General features: G+C 53.1%; 1 protein-coding gene across 5 annotated transcripts in view; it reads left to right on the top strand.

Moving 5' to 3' along the window:
• Positions 1-19,965, top strand: part of PRKAG2 (protein kinase AMP-activated non-catalytic subunit gamma 2) — a 309,902-nt gene that overhangs the window by 84,632 nt on the left and 205,305 nt on the right. For all 5 annotated transcript variants that reach the window (XM_044947101.2, XM_025291866.3, XM_025291867.3 and 2 more), the window contains exons 2-3: positions 10,087-10,158; positions 16,804-17,083. In XM_044947101.2, the coding sequence (XP_044803036.1) occupies positions 10,087-10,158; positions 16,804-17,083 (352 nt within the window). The remainder of the gene's footprint in view (positions 1-10,086; positions 10,159-16,803; positions 17,084-19,965) is intronic.

Raw genomic sequence — 19,965 nt, 5'->3', positions numbered from 1 at the left:
TTAAGGACATGAAAACAAAAGAAAGTGTTAGTCACTCAGTCGTGTCCAACTCTTTTTGACGCCATGGACCGTAGCCTGCCAGGCTCCTCTGTCTGTGGTATTTTCTAGGCAGGAATACTGGAGTGGGTTGCCATTTCCTCCTCCAGGAGATCTTCCCGACCCAGGGATCGAACCTGGGGACATACCGATGGTAAATCAATGACAGCCCTGCTGCTGAGATCTTTGACTTTTGCCTGAAATTCTGAAGAGGGCAGAGATGGGAGATTAATAAATAAGCTACTTTTCAGGTCAGCTCGCATCGTGGGAATTTTCTCAAACCTGCGGCTTTCCTCTTTTGTCCTGTGGCTTCTGCGACAGGTGACTTTATCAGCCCGAATCCTGAAAACGCACTTTCCCCAAGGACCCTGCTGGTCCTCTCCAGAGCACGTGGTCAGGGTCTAAAATACATGTGCAGCTGAGGACCGTCCCCAAGGACAGAGCCGTCTCTTGGTAGCTCAGTGAACTGGCCATCCAGTGCCCAGGGAGGATCTGAGCGCCTGCTGATGGGGAGAAGAAATTCAGAGACGGCCAGGGGTGGCTACAGCAGTGAGACCAGAGCTCCAGTAGGCGTTTAAATGTTTAGAAGCCCCGGGCAAGCTCCTGGCACCTGGCCTTCTGGAACTTCACCCGAGCTAAGCGAACAGGTCCCACTCACGCACCGGCTAGCAGGCTCGTGGTCACAGCTGCAGATTTTCCCACACCAGTCTCCGAGGCGCGCCCTGTTTCCTGGTAAGCTGGGGGAGGTGAGATTAGAATCGTGGAATGTGGGGTGAGGGAGCCTTCCAGTAAAGCCCACAAAGGGTGCCAAGAGGCTTAGCTCTGGGGATGCTCGACCAAGCGAAACACCCTGTGTGCTGCCACGGTTGCTCTATGAGCCTCTCCTGGGCTCGCTCTGGGGCAGGACGGGTGGTGAGGGGCCCAGCCTAGGGTGGGATGAGACCTCGTCCCTGCCTCAGCTGTCTCAAGACCATCTTGTCCCAAGTTACTCCACCGCCGGGGCCTTGGTCACTGGCACATGACGGTTCCCTGAGGAATATATGAGCATGTGCCCGCCGGGCGTGTGGGGACAGCCGGGCTGAACGAATGTCCCGGGGTAATGGTTATTGGAAACCGCAGAGGAATGTACTCATTAAAGGGGGAGGTGAGTGCCCACACCTGGTTTCTCTTCCTCCCCCGTGAGCTGTGACCACGAGGCCCACTGGCCGGCTGGCCCCTTGACACAGGCCGGGCAAGCCCCCACACGTGCTGCCCAGGCAGGGGGTCCTCTGTCCGGGAGGTGATTCAAAGACGCCTGCCCACCCGCTGCACAGGGCAAATGCAGGGCACGGAATCGCAAGATGAAAGCTTAGCCCTGGCCCTGGACTGGTCCGCAGTCCGGTGAGACTGATAAATGATCGTAATACAGTGCCTGTCATAAGTCCTGTCATAAGGTTCGGGGAGAACAGATGAGAGAAGAATGGATTCTCCCTGAGGGTGGGTCCTGGCCAGGCCAGAGATGGCGGCTGCATCGGGCTTTGCAGGCTAGTAGGAGTTGACCCTGTGAACCAGGATCGGGGCTGGGGTCTGAATGTGGGTGGCCAGGAGGAAAAGGCTTGGAGCTTTAGAGGCGGTTGTCAGCTCCACGCTAGAGGCTGGCTCGGCCCTGCAGGGGCCCAGGTGACACGGGGTCTGTTGTTCCAGAAAGGGGGTTGGCTGTTGGTGAAGGATGACCTTCAACTGCTACCTTGGAGGAGTTGAGATGGCACTCCAAACTGTCCATACATACACAGCCTGTTTAAAACACCATAAAGAGCCTGTCTGGGTGCCTGATGAAAGGAGACAGGGTATAGAGTGCATCAGAAATCAGGCTGTGGAGGTTGGCAAGTCCCCCCAGGCCTGGATTAGAGGCTGTGGGACCTGGCAAAGGCTCCTGATGGTGAATCATCCGTGGGAAGCCGGTGGCTCCTGCCTGGGCGGAATCACCGTGAAGCCTGCCCTGGACCGCAGACCAGTCGACTCACCTGTGCGGTGGGACCCAGGCTCCCCAGGTGACTCAAACGTGCAGCCTGCTTGAGACGCCGAAGTGAACCACCCCAGAGCGGGCTGAGTCTGGAATCTGCCTACGTTATTAGAGACTGCCAGCATGTCACAGTGGACTCGCTGTGGGAGCCATTGGCCTGGCCATAGTGGAGTGGAGGCCCTGAGGCTTTAGGGGAGGGGCCTGCATTATGAGGCCACAGTTTTAGGAATCACTGTTCTAGCAGAGGTTTGCAGATGGCTTGAAACTAGCTAAGTTGAAAGATTTGTTGAAGAACAAATAGGAAACCCAGAGGAGGGCTGGGCAAAAGGAGGTACAGACCTGGACCCCTCAGCAGAGCCTGGGGAGGATAGGAGGGGTTAAAAAAGCAAGGGTGCTGTGCTTAGTTGCTCAGTCATGTCCAACTCTTTGCAACCCCATGGACTGTGGCCCACCAGGCTCCTCTGTCCATAGAGATTCTCCAGGTAAGACTACTGGAGTGGGTTGCCATGCCCTCCTCCAGGGGACCTTCCCAATCCAAGGATCAAACCCAGGTCTCCTGCATTGCAGGCAGATTCTTTACTGTCTGAGTCACCAGGGAAGCCCAAGAATACTAAAGTGGGTAGCCTATACCTTCTCCAGGGCATCCTCCCAACCCAGGAATCAAACTGGGGTCTCCTGCATTGCAGGCAGATTCTTTACCAGCTGAGCTACCAGGGAAACCCCAAAAGCAAGGGTAGGTCACATAAAACTACAAAATGTTGCTGAAAGAAATCAGAGAAGACGAATAAATGGAGAGACATCCCAGGTACGTTAATTGGTAGACTTAATATTGTTAAGATGTCAGTATTACCCAAAGTCATCTACAGATTCAATGTCATCCCTATCAGAATCCCTGTTTCAGATACAGAAAAGCCATCCTTAAATTTGTATGAACTCTCAAGGGACCCCCAAGAAGCCAGACTATCTTGAGAAAAAGAAAGGAGCAAAATTAGAGGTCTCACATTTCCTGATCTCAGAACTTATTACAAAGCTACAATCATCAGAACAGTGTGGTACTGGCATAAAGACAGACTGACGGAATAGAATAGAGTCCAGAAGGAAACCCATATGATTTTCAACAAGAGTGCCAAGGCCATTGGCTCCCTGGGTGACACAGTAGTAAAGAATCCATCTGCCAGTGCAGGAGACATGAGAGATTTGCAGGTTGGATTCCTGGGTCAGGAAGATCCCCTGGAGGAGGAAGTGGCCACCCACTCCAGTATCCTTTGCCTGGAAAATTCCATCTGCAGAGGAGCCTGGATGGCTACAGTCCATGGGGTCAAAAAGAGTCAGACACGACTGAGTACACATGCAGCCACATGCACGCAAAGACCATTCACTGGAGAAAAAATAATTTTTTCAGTACATGGTGCTGGGAAAATTGGATATCGACATGTGAGATAAAGGTGGGCTCTCACCTTACACTATATCCCAGGGCTAATCTCCTTTAGAATGGACTGGTTGGATCTCCTTGCAATCCAAGGGACTCTCAAGAGTCTTCTCCAACACCACAGTTCAAAAGCATCAATTCTTCGGTGCTCAGCCTTCTTCACAGTCCAACTCTCACACCCATACATGACCACAGGAAAAACCATAGCCTTAACCGGATGAACCTTTGTTGGCAAAGTAATGTCTGTGCTTTTGAATATGCTATCTAGGTTGGTCATAACTTTCCTTCCAAGGAGTAAGCGCCTTTTAATTTCATGGCTGCAGTCACCATCTGCAGTGATTTTGGAGCCCCAAAAAATAAAGTCTGACACTGTTTCCACTGTTTCCCCATCTATTTCCCATGAAGTGATGGGACCAGATGCCATGATCTTCGTTTTCTGAATGTTGAGCTTTAAGCCAACTTTTTCACTCTCCACTTTCACCTTCATCAAGAGGCTTTTGATTTCCTCTTCACTTTCTGCCATAAGGGTGGTGTCATCTGCATATCTGATTTCTCCCAGCAATCTTGATTCCAGCTTGTGTTTCTTCCAGTCCAGCGTTTCTCATGATGTACTCTGCATATAAGTTAAATAAACAGGGTGACGATATACAGCCTTGACGAACTCCTTTTCCTATTTGGAACCAGTCTGTTGTTCCATGTCCAGTTCTAACTGTTGCTTCCTGACCTGCATACAGATATCTCAAGAGGCAGGTCAGGTGGTCTTGTATTCCCATCTCTTTCAGAATTTTCCACAGTTTATTGTGATCCACACAGTCAAAAGCTTTGGCATAGTCAATAAAGCAGAAATAGATGTTCTTCTGGAACTCTCTTGCTTTTTCCATGATCCAGTGGATGTTGGCAATTTGATCTCTGGTCCCTCTGCCTTTTCTAAAACCAGCTTGAACATCAGGAAGTTCACGGTTCACATATTGCTGAAGCCTGGCTTGGAGAATTTTGAGCATTACTTTACTAGCGTGTGAGATGAGTGCAATTGTGCGGTAGTTGGAGCATTCTTTGGCATTGCCTTTCTTTGGGATTGGAATGAAAACTGACCTTTTCCAGCCCTGTGGCCACTGCTGAGTTTTCCAAATTTGCTGACATATTGAGTGCAGCACTTTCACAACATCATCTTTCAGGATTTGGAATAACTCAACTGGAATTCCATCACCTCCACTAGCTTTGTTCATAGTGATGCTTTCTAAGGCCCACTTGACTTCACATTCCAGGATGTCTGGCTCTAGGTGAGTGATCACACCATCGTGATTATCTGGATAGTGAAGATCTTTTTTGTACAGTTTTTCTGTGTATTCTTGCCATCACTTCTTAATATCTTCTGCTTCTGTTAGGTCCCTACCATTTCTGTCCTTGATCGAGCCCATCTTTGCATGAAATGTTCCTTTAGTATCTCTGATTTTCTTGAAGAGATCTCTAGTCTTTCCCATTCTGTTGTTTTCCTCTATTTCTTTGCATTGATTGCTGAAGAAGGCTTTCTTATCTCTTCTTGCTATTCTTTGGAATTCTGCATTCAGATGAACTGATAACCAAGACAGCTACTGAGTGCTGGGTGGGTGAGACGCGCATGTGCAGTGAGGATATACGACAGACAAAGGGGTGATTCACGTCCCGGTGGGGACGGAGCAGGATGGTGCAAGGTTTCATCAACTTACTCAGAGTGGCATGAGATTCAAAATATGTGAATTGCTTATTTCTGGAATTTTCCATTAAATGTTTTTAGACCCCAGTTGACCTCAACTAACTGAAACCTTGGAAGATGAAACCGCTGATATGGGGGGAGGAGCTTCTGTAACTCAGAGTGGATCAGTGACTTAAATATAGGAGCTAAAGCTATAAAACCCCTAGGAAATGGCAGCCCACTCCAGGATTCTTGCTGGGAAATTCCATGGACAGAGGTGCCTGGCGGGCTACAGTCCATGGGGTCGCAAAGAGTTGGACATGACTTAGCAACTAAATAAGACCATGCTAAAAATATTTTCAGGAGTAAAGGATATTTTCTTACCTCCATTGTTGCTTTAAAAATAGCATTTTTAAAAGATGAAACTAGTATACCCAATCATCGTTAATAAAAGACAATCTGAAAGTTATTATATATCTAGGGCTTCTCTGGGAAACAAACATTATATCTTGGCTTCTGATTTAAAATTGTTCATTTTATCAAGTATGATTTGACTTTGGTTGGCTTTTTATAGTCTACATAAAACAAAGTTGATTTTCCTCAGTTCTGTAATTTTGATATTTCCCACATTGAGCAAATAAAAAAGTTTGAATTTATTAAAAACAAAAAAACAAAAAAACAAAACCTCTTAGGAAAGAACCATAGAGGAAAAGCTTCCTCTATAACATTGGATTTGGTGACTTCTTGGACATGACACCAAAGTGAAAGTGTTAGTTGCTCAGTCGTATCCAACTCTTTGTGACTCATGGACTGTCGTCCACCAGGCTCCTCTGTCCATGGTATTCTCCAGACAAGGATACTGGAGTGGATTGCCATTTGCTCCTCCAGGGGATCTTCCTGACCCAGGGATCAAATCCAGGTCTTGACGCCAAAAGAATAGGCAGCAAAGTGAAAACAGAGAAATTGTGCTACATCAGAATTAGAAACTTCTGTGCAACAAAGAACACAATCAACAGAGCGAAAAGGCACCAACAGAAGGAGAAAAAATACTCACAGATCATATATCTGATGAAAAGTTCATATCTAGGTGATGTAAAGAACTCCTATCAACTTGACCAGCCAGCAGCCTGGTTTAAAAATGGTCAAAGGACTTCTTGAATAGACATTTTTCCAGAGAAAATGCACAGATGGCCAACAAGTATGTGAAAGGATGCTCAACACCAGTAATCATTCAGATCAGATCAGTCGCTCAGTCGTGTCTGACTCTTTGCGACCCCATGAATCACAGCATGCCAGGCCTCCCTGTCCATCACCAGCTCCCGGAGTTCACTGAGACTCACGTCCATCGAGTCAGTGATGCCATCCAGCCATCTCATCCTCTTCGTCCCCTTCTCCTCCTGCCCCCAATCCCTCCCAGCATCAGAGTCTTTTCCAATGAATCAACTCTTCGCATGAGGTGGCCAAAGTACTGGAGTTTCAGCTTTAGCATCATTCCTTCCAAAGAAATCCCAGGGCTGATCTCCTTCAGAATGGACTGGTTGGATCTCCTTGCAGTCCAAGGGACTCTCAAGAGTCTTCTCCAACACCACAGTTCAAAAGCATCAATTCTTCGGCGCTCAGCCTTCTTCACAGTCCAACTCTCACATCCATACATGACCACAGGAAAAACCATAGCCTTGACTAGATGGACCGTTTGTTGGCAAAGTAATGTCTCTGCTTTTGAATATGCTATCTAGGTTGGTCATAACTTTCCTTCCAAGGAGTAAGTGTCTTTTAATTTCATGGCTGTAGTCACCATCTGCAGTGATTTTGGAGCCCAGAAAAATAAAGTCTGACACTGTTTCCACTGTTTCCCCATCTATTTCCCATGAAGTATGGGACCAGATGCCATGATCTTCGTTTTCTGAATGTTGAGCTTTAAGCCAACTTTTTCACTCTCCACTTTCACTTTCATCAAGAGGCTTTTGAGTTCCTCTTCACTTTCTGCCATAAGGGTGGTGTCATCTGCATATCTGGGGTTATTGATATTTCTCCCTGCAATCTTGATTCCAGCTTGTGTTTCTTCCAGTCCAGCGTTTCTCATGATGTACTCTGCATATAAGTTAAATAAACAGGATGACAATATACAGCCTTGACGAACTCCTTTTCCTATTTGGAACCAGTCTGTTGTTCCATGTCCAGTTCTAACTGTTGCTTCCTGACCTGCATACAAATATCTCAAAAGGCAGATCAGGTGGTCTGGTATTCCCATCTCTTTCAGAATTTTCCACAGTTTATTGTGATCCACACAGTCAAAGGCTTTGGCATAGTCAATAAAGCAGAAATAGATGTTTTTCTGGAACTCTCTTGCTTTTTCCATGATCCAGCGGATGTTGGCAATTTGATCTCTGGTTCCTCTGCCTTTTCTAAAACCAGCTTGAACATCAGGAAGTTCATGGTTCACATATTGCTGAAGCCTGGCTTGGAGAATTTTGAGCATTACTTTACTAGTGTGTGAGATGAGTGCAATTGTGCGGTAGTTGGAGCATTCTTTGGCATTGCCTTTCTTTGGGATTGGAATGGGAAATGCAAATCAAATCCTCATTGAGATACCATCTCACACCCATTAGGACGGCTAAAACAGCAACAACTAAAACAAAGCAGAAAACAGCAAGTGTCCAGTGGAGATGTGGAGACATTGGCACCCTCGTGCACTCTTGGTGGGGGTATAAAATGGTGCGGCTGCTATGGAAAAAGTATGGGGGTTCCTCAAGAGTATTAAAAATAGAATTACTGTACAGTCCAGCAATTCCACATCTGAGTCTATACCCAAAAGAATCGAAAGCAGGGTTGCAGAGATACTTGTACACCTGTTGTGTTAGTTGGCTAGGGCTGCCGTAACAAAGTGTCACAGACTGGGTGGCTTAAATAGCAGAAATTTATTTTCTCACAATTCTTGAGGCTCAGAAGTCCAAGGTTAAGGTGTTGGCAGGGTGAGTGACTTCTGAGACCTCTCTCACTGGGGCTCATAGATGGCCATTCTGTCTGTGTGTTCATATGGTCTTCCTTCTGGGTCTAGCCTAATGGTCTCTTCTTCTATGGACACTATCATATTGGATTGAGGTCTTATGGAGAGCCCAGCTGTGTAGCTTCATATTATCATAATTCAAAGATTCTACAAGTTCAGTCACATTCTGGGGTATTCAGTTCAGTTCAATTCAGTTCAGTTCAGTTGCTCAGTCGTGTCTGTCTTTGCAACCCCATGAATTGCAGCACGCCATGCCCTTTGATTGTGTGGATCACAATAAACTGTGGAAAATTCTGAAAGAAATGGGAATACCAGACCACTTGACTTGCCTCTTGAGAAACCTATATGCAGGTCAGGAAGCAACAGTTAGAACTGGACGTGGAACAACAGACTGGTTCCAAATAGGAAAAGAAGTACGTCAATGCTGTATATTGTCACCCTGCTTATTTAACTTATATGCAGAGTACATCATGAGAAACACTGGGCTGGAAGAAGCACAAGCTGGAATCAAGATTGCCGGGACCACTGGAAAAACCATAGCCTTGACTAGACAGACTTTTGTTGGCAAAGTGACATCTCTGCTTTTTAATATGCTGTCTAGGTTGGTCATAACTTTCTTTCCAAGGAGCAAGTGTCTGTTAATTTCATGGCTGGAGTCACAATGGAACATTACTGAGCCTTTAAAAGGAAGGGAATTTTGTCACATGCTACAACATGAATGAAACTGAGGACATGATGTGAAGGGAAATAAGCCAGTAACAAGAAAGACAAATAGTGCACGATTCCACTTCTAGGAGGTCCCTAGAGCTGTCTCATTTATAGAGACAGAAAGTAGAATGTGGGGGGAAGGGTTGAGGGACAGGCACAGCTGTGAAATGCCTGTGGAGTTTCACTTTGCAGAAAGGAAAGGGCCTTGGAGGCTGTTTGCACAGCAATGTGAATGTGCTCAAGTCCACTGAGTTGAAATGACTAAGATGGTAAATCTTGTGTTTGGTGTTATTGTTTAGTCGCCAAGTCGTGTCCAACTCTTTGCGACCCCATGGACTGTAGCCCGCCAGGCTCCTCCATCCATGGTATTTTCCAGGCAAGAATACTGGAGTGGTTTGCCATTTCCTTCTCCAGGGGATCTTCCCAGCCCAGGGATCCAACCCGCATCTCCTGCACTGGCAGGTAGATTCTTTACTGCTGAGCCATGAGGGAAGCCCTCATCTTGTGTTACGTGTATTTTACCACAGTTAACAAGGATTAAAAAAAAAAAAAGAAGGTTCGGGATGCAGGCGGTTTCTCCTGGTGGAGGGCTGCCCAGGTGGGGTTTCTGCCTCGAGTGGGGCTGTCCACCGGGCAGGAGACAGGAGGAAGGAGGAGACGGTGAGGGTCTCATCGTTTCAGACACGATGAGTCTGTGCAGTCTACCACCCCCCACCCCCCACCCCCCGCCTCGCCGCAAGGCCATCTCTCTGGGCCACGGTGGCATCAGGTTTTTCTGAGTGCTTTGCCCTAGTGGCCAGACCCCAACACACAGCCGTGTCCTCTTCCCAGGAGGACACACATCCTCGGGCCATGTTCGTGCCAGGAGATGGCATCCGGCCCATTGGCCACTCACTAAAGCTCCCAGTGGGCTCTCCCTTCCCTCCCCAGCCTTCCTCCTTCACTCTCTCCCTCCTGCCCTGCAGTCCAGGTGCCTTCCTCCTGCTCCTTCCCTGGGGGGCCGAGAGGAAAGGTGGAGAGCAGGCGGGATCCCTGAGGGGGGCCCAGGGCAGGCGTCTCCACTGCCTCCTTCCACCTTCTTGGCCGTCCGCTCCCTCCCTGGTGGCTGGCATTCGAGGAGGACTCAGCAAGGGGCCAGGGATACACTCGGAGACCCACGTGCGGCCCCTGACACGGCCAGGTGGGCCCCCGAGGGTCCAGGTCACTGACCACGTGCCCTCTTTCCGTCCTAGGACCTGAGTTCCTTTGCCATGCCGCTCCTGGATGGAGACCTGGAGAGTTCAGAAAAGCCTCCATCTCGTAAGGTAAGGCTCCCTTCCTCCCAGCTTCTCCCAGCTCACCGGAGGTGCCACGGAGGCCGGACTCGCTCAGCTCAGGCCCGAGACAGACTTCTCCTTCCTGTGCCCCTGGCTGCAGCTGAGCCCACCCTCGCCCTCCAGGTTTCACCCCTTTATCTTCCCTTCCCTCGGGGCTCCTCCCTGGTCCCTGGATGCCCCAGAGTGGGCAGAGGTGATGCTGAAGAGTTCACGTTGAGCTCAGCACCCAAGTGCCCGAGATGCTCACCGGCAGAGAAGAGATTGAAAATCAGGGAAAAGTGGGTCATGGAGCCTGGGTGTCTCTCCCTGCTGCAGACAGGAGTCCCTCCTCCCGCCCCCGCCCCCTCCTTCCCTTCCCCCGCCCCCGCCCCTCAAGTCCTTCTCTCCCTTCCGTCCTCTTTCCTGTCTTCTCCTTTCCTTCTCCTTTCCTCTCGTTCACCCACCTTCTCCCCTCTCCCACGTGTCCATTTTTCCTGCTCAAGTTCGGTGGAGGGCCGGCAGCCTGAGGCGTGCTTGTCCTGGGATGGGTGGAGTGGCCATGGCAGGAACGGGGAGGTCGAGGCAGCCTGCAGTGGGGGTGAGTGCAGGGCGGAGGGCTGGCGGGAGGCCCAGCGGTGGTGCCTTTGCAGGGAGCGCTGCAGGTAGTGTCTTAAGGGCAGAGAGTGGTAGACAGACTTTGCCCCAGTCCTCGGGCCGCCTCACAGCCGGGCTGGGTCCAGTCTGGGTTGCCTGGTGCTTAGCCCAGTGTGTGCAATGCTGCATCTGGGCCCCCTGCTCTGGGACTGGTGGGGCAGGCCATGCAGGGGAGTGTCCCAGCAGGACAGGTCCTGCATCTCCCAGCTCATCTCTGCATCTTTGTACCCTGTGACTGAATCCCCTCTCCTCAGGGAATGGAACACCTTCTGTGACTGCCAAGCTGAACTTGGACGGGACCCTGGGTGGCCTCCTCCTCCACGATCTAGGGGCCACAGCTGAGCTCCCCTTTCTGGGAGCTCTGGGCTCAAGAGCCAAGTGCCCAGGCTCCCAAGCATCAGTTGAGACGGGAGTCTGTCCGCTCTCCCCACCAGTCCCTAGTCCTCATTCCCCTGTCCCCAGAGGGGGCAGCCCTTTGTCACAAAAGACATCTCAGGATACAAGGGCTTCTGGTCACCTCAACTCCACACAGCTCTGTTTGCAGCTCCCGGGCCTGCATGGAGAGGAAGGTCAGTGCCTTTGACGTCCCCGGATCATTCAAGAGCACTGTGGTCACTCCGGGTCAGCCAGGGTGGCCAGGGCCTGGGGGAGTCTGTGGAATGCCTGGCAATCTGCCACCCCCCACCCCCCGAACAAGTGACCACGGGTTTTTCCTGTCTGTGCCTCTTGATCCTGGGATGAGGAGCCTGGCCCCTCTGTTCGTCTTTCCTGGCAGCTTCCCTGAGGTGTGACCTGGGACAGGACCTTCTCTGTGAACCTATCTCCCCGTTGGCAAACCCGGGCTCGTGACAGCGCTCACCTCCCTTGTGAGGATGAAACGATCTCGTCCGTAGAGCAGACACAGATGGGTACCCGGCCCAGGGCAGGTGCTCAAGGGCAGTCTGGGAATGCGGCTGTGACTGAGGACATCCCCCGTCTGGAGCTCTGTGGAGGGGTGCACCCACATCCTGTTTATCTGAGCCGTGGGGAGCGTTGCACTCAGCCGGGCCCTAGACTCCACTCAGGCACTCCTATCCATCACTGGCCACGCGTACCACCCCTCTGGCTCCTCTGCTGAGAACACCCGCCCCCTTTCTGTCTGGAGTACACGGGGGCTCCGGCTGGGACACCCCACCATCAGCTTGCTGGACGCAGCCCTTGCCTGCCAGGCCTGACCTCCCCACCTCCCTGGCCTGAGTCGGACTCCAGGGGAGGGTGTTCCTGGCCTACAGATCCTCCCTTGGAGGTTTTGTTTCACTCAGCCCCCCTGTTCTGGCGCTCTTTGCCTGTGATCTCCTTTATCCTCGCCCAACTCCCATAAGCTCCCAAGAGGCCCCCCCGCCAGTCGGCTGTCAGTCACCGCCAGGCCAGCCCCACCCACCCTTCACCTTCACCCCTACACCTCTCTTCTCCCCTCCCCTGCGTCCTTGGGACGCAGCTGAGACCTGAGAGTTGGGGGGCTGGGCCCTGCCCCGTGGCATCCCCTGCAGCCATGGACAGAGGTGGGCCTGGCAGCCCTCCCCACGGTGCCCTAAGTTCCCATCCATAGCTCTGAGGAGCCAGCAGGCACTGGGGAGGCTCTGGGCCTTTGTTCATCCAAACGTGGAAACGTGCCATTGCATTAGCAAAGTACCGTCTTAGCTGTGTCCTGCTTGAAGGCACGGGCCCTGTCCCTGGGGCTCCTACCCCCACCTGCCCTGCAGGAAGCAGACCTAGAGGCCAGCTCTGCGCCTGTCTTCTTGCGGTCACGGCTCGAAACCAGTCCTTACGCTCCCCGTGGACAAGGCTGAGCTGGGGCCACCATTTTTGGCCGTGTTTGGGGGACAGTCTGCTCTCTGGGGCCCCCTCCTCAAGCTGACAGCGGAGGCCTGGTTCTGTCAGCCTGGAATTCTGAGCATAGGATGGAATCCCAGTCTAGAGAATCCTGGGGCTCTGCTTGCCCTTCAGATAGGGTTCAAGCCGGCACCCAGGGCCCTGTGAGACTGACCATTCAGCGGCAGCTGACTCAGCTTTCCCCCATGAGCTGTCCGTGGTGGCCCAAGTGAGTGGCTGTTTGTCTGTCCTCCCAGTTCTACCTCTTCTTTCCCTGGCCCTGGGACGTCTCTGCCCCTTGGCCTGTCCACAGCCTGTGAGCTCTCAGCGCCTTCTCTGGTTCGGGGCCCCGTGACCTACAGTGTCCCCTTTTGCAGTCTCTTCCCCCTCTGGCTCAGTCTCAGGCCAGCCTTGTCTTCCCTGCCATTCTCCATGGCCTCACGGGGACCCTAACCTTCCCCATGTCTGTTCTCTGCGTGGAACGAACATCAGCCTTGTTCAGCCGTTCCTCCTCCCCAGGCCGAGCTCACTGTGCAGCGTGGAGGGGACATCCGCGGGGTTAACATGACTCCCTGCCTGTGTCCTCACACTTGACTTTGACTCCTCTTCTGTTTCACGTTGCCAGGCTGCTCCTGGGAGGTATGTGGTGCAAGGGTCAAGGCCATGGACCTGATGTCCCACCCACCACTGACCAGCTCTGTGGCCTTCACTGTGTCCCCAGTTGGTGCCTTCTCAGAGCTCTGGGGTCAGGGGTCCCCAGGGAGTGATGGTGACTGACCACCAGCATGTCGACCCTAAATGACTGTGAGCGCCGTGCTGCAGAGCCTCCGTGGTGTCCCCTCTAAGGAGGCTTAGGACACATCCCACATGGAGTGACTGAGTGAAAGTCACTCAGTCATGTCCGACTCTTTGCGCCCCCATGGATTGTACAGTCCATGGAATTCTCCAGGCCAGAATCCTGGAGTGGGTAACTGTTCCCTTCTCCAGGGGATCTTCCCAACCCAGGAATCAAACCCAGGTCTCCTGCATTGCGGGCGGATTCTTCACCAGCTGAGCCACCAGGGAAGTCCAAGAATACTGGAGTGGGCAGCCTATCCCTTCTCCAGCAGATCTTTCCGACCCAGGAATCGAACCCAGGTCCTCTGCACTGCAGGCAGATTCTTTACCAGCTGAGCTATCAGGGAAACCGCACCCCACGTGGAGCCTCTCCCTAAACCAGCCCTGCCTCCCTGACTCTCCACACCTAACCGGGGATCTATTGGGGCCAAATTCATGACAATGAGAGCTGAGTGAAGAAGCCGAGGTGTGTACCGTGGGCCGGGACCTGAGGCGGGTGCTTGCCGTGCCGAGTACCGGTCATCCCCTGGCCCTGCAAGCCGGCCTGCTGCCCCCAGTGGACACACGAGGATGCAGACACTAGATCGCTGGTCACTGCTGGAAACCGAGCCGGCGTTCAGCTCCTGTGTCTGTGTCCAGAATCCTTGCTCATACCGTCCTGCTGTGGGGTCACCCGCGGTTGTGACCGCCCCCAGCCCATGTCCACAGACACATGCCACCCACAGCTTGGAAAGCTGCTCCGTGTGAATTATCCATGGGATTCAGAAGAGTTTTGGAATGCCTGAGCCCGTAGGTCAGTGGGTAGTGGCTGAACCCGACACTTTAGAGACATTTGTGCTTCCTGCATCACATGGTTAGAAAAAGAAACTCTTGAACTCAAGCAGCGCTAGAGTTCTATAGTTCTGGTGAAGCTCGGCCTCTGCCTCCGAAGCCCACTGGGCATAAGGATTCTGCACTGTCCCCCATGGCCACACTGGTCCTTTATTGCAGGGCAGAGGGTTTCAGGAAGAAGGGGATGTGTGGTTGAGAGTCCCCACAAGGGCATCCCTTCCTTTAAGGGACCATAAGCCCAGCTGAAGCTCCAGTACTCTGGCCACCTGGTGGGAAGAGCCAACTCATTGGAAAAGACCCTGATGCTGGGAAAGATTGAGAGCAGGGGGAGAAGGGGACGACAGAGGATGAGATGGTTGGATGGCATCACCGACGTGATGGACGTCAGTTTGAGCAAGCTCCAAGAGATGGTGAAGGGAAGGCTGGCATGCTGCAGTTCATGGGGTCGCAGAGAAGCAGACACGGCCTAGTGACTGAACATCAAGCGCAGACAGCATATTAAAAAGCAGAGCCATTACTTTGCCAACACAGGTCCATCTAGTCAAGGCTATGGTTTTTCCAGTAGTCATGTGTGGATGTGAGAGTTGGACCATAAAGAAAGCTGAGCGCTGAAGAATTGATGCTTTTGAACTGTGGTGTTGGAGAAGACTCTTGAGAGTCCCTTGGACAGCAAGGAGATCCAACCAGTCCATCCTAAAGGAGATCAGTCCTGAATATTCATTGGAAGGACTGATGCTGAAGCTGAAGCAAATGATGCAAAGAACTGACTCATTGGAAAAGACCCTGATGCTGGGAAAGATTGAAGGCAGGAGAAGGGGATGACAGAGGATGAGATGGCTGGATGGTGTCACCGACTCAATGGGCATGACTTTAGTAAGCTCCGGGAGTTGGAGATGGACAGGGAGGCCTGGCATGCTGCAGTTCATAGGGTTGCAGAGAAGCGGACTCAACCGAGCGACTGAACATCAAGCCCAGCTCAGGGCGCCCTCTAGTGGTGGAAGTGCTCACAGGGTCCCGGGCCCGGACAGGCACCCCAGGTGGACAGAGACACAGAGGTCGCTCTCTTACCTCCCTTCTCAGTGCACCTGGGGTCACCTGCCGTGCAGAGCCCCAGGTCTCAGCCTGCTGGCCGACTCCCGCCAGGCTTCGTCCTTGCCCCAGCACCCAGTGGATAAGTGGTTTTCCTTTCCTGCTGCAGAGCTGGGTGGCCCAAGGCCCTCTGGCTCCTGTGTTGCAGGCTTCCCCAGGGGACAGCAGCCAGTCATGTGCAAAGGTGATTCCTGTGGGTCGGGTCTGGTCGGTGCCCCTTCAGACAGCCCTGAGGGGCGGGGCAGGCCCCTCATTCCACCCAGGAGGAGACCCAGGCTTAGGGAGTCTCAGTAACACCCCCGGTGGTCCAGCAAGGGGTGAGCAGATCAGGCCCAGGCGCTCAGATGCGAATGAAGTGAAGTGAAGTCACTCAGTTGTGTCCGATTCTTTGCAACCCATGGACTATACAGTCCATGGAATTCTCCAGGCCAGAATACTGGAGTGGGTAGCCTTTGCCTTCTCCAGGGGATCTTCCCAACCCAGGGACTGAACCCAGGTCTCCCGCATTGCAGGCGGATTCTTTACTGGCTGAGCCACTAGGGAAGCCCAAGAATACTGGAGTGGTTAGCCTATACCTTCTCCAGGGGATCTTCCTGACCCAGGAATCAAACTGGGGTCTCCTGCATTGCAGGTGGATTCTTTACCAACTGAGCTATGAAGGAATCCATTGAGATGCGAATACCGGTTCCTAAACCCACAGCAGGGCACGTTAGAAATCCCTCCAGTCTATGAGTTGCGTGCATTGGCTTGAAGACCGAGTCAAGCACTTTTTCAAACCATAACTGGTGGCGATTTCAAGTCATGACCCAAGTAAGCCTCAGAGGTTTTCAGCCTCATTAACTTTTTTCCCTAACCTCTGCGGTCACTCCAGTGTGATGAAACCTTCATCCCCTCCCACACCAGAACCCCAGGATGGATCCCCGGACCCCCTGACTCTCAGGTCATGGGGCTCTGTGCTCCCTCCCTCCTTTGAGGATGGGCCAGAGAACATTATTGCAGGGCGGTCAGACCTCAAGGACAGATGCATCTTCTTGAGAAGTGAAGGCCAGGAGACGGGGCTGCAGACAGGCCAGAGGGGAAGAGGCCGTGTCTTGAGGCTTTGCGGTTGCCTTGGCTGTCCTCCCCGCCTCCCAGAAGCCCCCTTGCAGAGAGCTGGATGGAGGCCGTGTGGGGGAGTCGGGGTGGTGCGACCCAGCCTGTGGACGGGTTGTCCTTGCATCCCATCCCGCACCCCTCCTTGTCTGTGCCAGAGCCTGGTGGGGGTGTTTCTCAGTCTGGGTGCCATGGACCCCCCAGCTGGGTGGCAGGGGACAGCGGAGGGGGGCAGGTGTGCACAAGCCGCCATCTGGGCTCTGAGGGACCTCACCTGTCTGTCTGTCTTTCTGTCTGCAGGTGGACAGCCCCTTTGGCTCAGGCAGTCCCTCCAAAGGCTTCTTCACCAGAGGCCCCCAGCCACGGCCCTCCAGCCCCGTGTCTGCCCCCGTGCGCCCCAAGACCAGCCCCAGCTCCCCCAAAACCGTGTTCCCGTTCTCCTACCAGGAGTCCCCGCCGCGCTCCCCACGCCGCATGAGCTTCAGCGGGATCTTCCGCTCCTCGTCCAAAGACTCCTCCCCCAGCTCCAACCCGTCCACCTCGCCAGGGGGCATCCGCTTCTTCTCTCGCTCCAGAAAAAGTAAGGCATTGATGCTTTTGTTCCAGGTGGGTGCAGAGCTGCGGGGGGAGCCATTCACGGCCTTGGGGGACGCTGCCGCTGGCCGGTGGCTGTAGCGATGATGCTGAGTGCCCACGTCTGGGTCCGTCCCCCAAGAACAAATTGAGCTCCGGAAAAACGGGTTTCCACCGGGGTCCCTTTCTTCCTGCGCTAACCCCCACCCGTCGGGCGTGGTTTGCGGGGGTTAATGCAAACATCGCCATCCGATAGGGCTGTAAGGACAGCCACGTGGAATGCTGGAAGTCAGGAGTGGTGTGAAGCTAAGATTGGGCCCCGTACCCTGCTGTGGTCTGCCCCAGGGTGGACCACAAGCCAGAGGGATTTGAGTCTTTGGGACTCAAATTTGGGACCACATTTGAGGGATTTGAGGCTTACTTGTTTCTGGCACATCCTGACTTTGTTTTGGGTCCTGGGTAGCTGGGGTTCATCTGTTAAGAGAAACAGGGGCAGGAAACGTGTGTTTAAGAGAGAGTTCTTTAGGCTCATGAGAACTTGTGATCTAAGGATAAACTGTTCTCCACTGAGCACTGTTGATCGTAACTAGAAATATTGTGGCAAACCATAAAGTTGTTATTGTTTAGTTGCCAAGTCACATCAGACTCCTTGTTATCCCCCTGGACTGTAGCCCGCCAGGCTCCTCTGTCCCTGGGATTCTCCAGGCAAGAATATTGGAGTGGGTTGCCATGCCCTCCTCTGGGGGATCATCCTGACCCAGAGACTGAACCCGTGTCTCCTGCATTGGCAGGTGGGCTCCTTACCACGGAGCCACCAGGGAAGCCCCAAACCATAAAGCAGATGGTTTATTTTCACCTCTCCTGTTTCTCAATGCGTCTCCCTACTCGTTACGACTCTCTCTGATGACAGAGGAAGTTCCTGTTCAGGAAGACGGTGATTTGGGAATCCCGCTTGCCCTTGGGCGTCAGGTCTGGAGTAGTCCTCCTTTGTCTCTGCTTGTATTTGCAAGAGGACCTGAGGTTGGAGCTGTACTCCATCGGCAAGGCCAGCACCAATGCAGTGTTCTCCCTGTGACTTACGAGGAAGGGCGGGGGACTCTTCTTTTGGTGGTTTGGGGTGTTGCTCCTAGCACCCCTCAAGTCCTCCCCGTGATGACTGAACTCATGTGTAAGTGTACAGATGTCCTGTGGCAAGGTGGTCCTCATGCAGACGACGCGGGCCACATGTGGTTGGGAACTTACCTGTGAAGCCAAAGGGGCAGGTGTGTCCCAGCCCTGATGCCCCAGCGCCCCAGAGAACATCCCCCGTTTCCTCAACAGGGATCCTGAGACCCTCAACTACCCCATCACCCACCACTCTCAGAGGAGCGCGGTCAGACCAGACCTTCACCAGATGTCCTGTTTCTCGCATCGGGCCTGGGTTGGTTAAAACAGAATGAGGTTGCGTTAATTTCGTGGGGGCAGCCTTGACGAAGTAGTCCAAACCGGGTGGCTTAAACAACAGGAGTTTATTCTCTCACGACTCCAGAGGCCAGATGCCAGAACCAAGCTCTTAGCAGGGCCGTGGTCCCGCTGAAGTGGGGGAAGAGTCTGCTGTAGGCCTTTCTCTCAGCTCCTGGTGTTGCCGGCAGCCCTTGGTGTTCCCTGGCCCGTGGAGGCAACGCTGGGCGTCTGCCTCCATCGCCGTGGGCATGTGGCCCGCTCCCTCTGGGTGTCTGTCCGTGTCCACGGGCCGCTTCCCTTCTTCTGAGGACCACAGTTGCTTTGCATGAAGGGCCACCCGACCCCAGGACGACCTCCTCCGAATCCCTTACATCTGCTGTGACCTTGTTTCCACCTAAGTTCCCTTTTTGAGGTTCCTGGAAAAGACATGAATTTGGTGGGGGTAGGGGATGGGGATACCTGGCAGCTCAGACAGTAAAGAATCCACCTGCAATGCAGGAGACGTGGGTTCGATCCCTGGTTTGGGAAGATCCCCTGGAGGAAGAAATGGCAACCCACTCCAGTATTCTTGGCTGGAGAATCCCATGGACAGAGGAGCCTGGCGGGCTACGGTCCATGGGGTCGCAAAGAGTCGGACACGACTGAGCGACTAAGCACAGCACACACAACCATCCCACCCAGTACACCAGTGACATCAGAAAAGCCAAGACCTGCAGTTCATGTCACTGGCTTGGGAGTGGAGGACTGACTTGTGGGCATAGGGTGGTCATCCTGTTAAGAACAGGGTCACTTCTGAAGGCAGAAGGCAGCAGCAAAGATGCAGAGTCTGGGAGGTCTGGGGGAGCCTGCAGGTGGGATATGAGTCCTGGAGGCATGCCCAACCTTCAGCTCCTGGTGCCAGGAGTCCATGCTGCCCATTTCTGGTCAGTGATTTTAGAGGCCATTCAGTGTACTTGGCTAGAAAATGTGCGTGCCTGGGTACCAAGTTGCTTCAGTCGTGTCCGATTCTTTGCAACCCCATAGACTGTCACCTGCCAGGCTCCTCTATCCATGGGATTCTCCCAGCAAGAATACTGGAGTGGGTTGGCATTTCCTTCTCCAGGGGATCTTCCCAACCCAGGGATCGAACCCAGGAGTGGCCGGGGCTGCTGGTAAAAAGACACTCATTGATTAGGTCGGGTGGGGGCTCAGCTTCCTTAGAGAAGCTCTCTGGGCGGGGCAGGTGTTCAGACCAGGGACAGTAGCCCGTGCTGTTGCCCTTAAAGCACAGAGCCCATGTCCTTGACCTTCCCCAGCTGGAAACCAGCCCTGCCCAGCCTGCTGATGAAGCGTGAAGGCCCTGGTCCGTATGCAGGCAGCGCATGCCCTGCTTCACGGGGTCCTCCCCTCGGGCCCTGGTACCCCGGTTTTCCCGTTGCGGTGGTGTGAGGCTTGCGTGGAGGGTGT

Source organism: Bubalus bubalis, chromosome 8, assembly GCF_019923935.1.
Source record: "Bubalus bubalis isolate 160015118507 breed Murrah chromosome 8, NDDB_SH_1, whole genome shotgun sequence".
NCBI lineage: Eukaryota > Metazoa > Chordata > Mammalia > Artiodactyla > Bovidae > Bubalus > Bubalus bubalis.
This window is presented reverse-complemented; position numbering and strand designations above follow the sequence as displayed.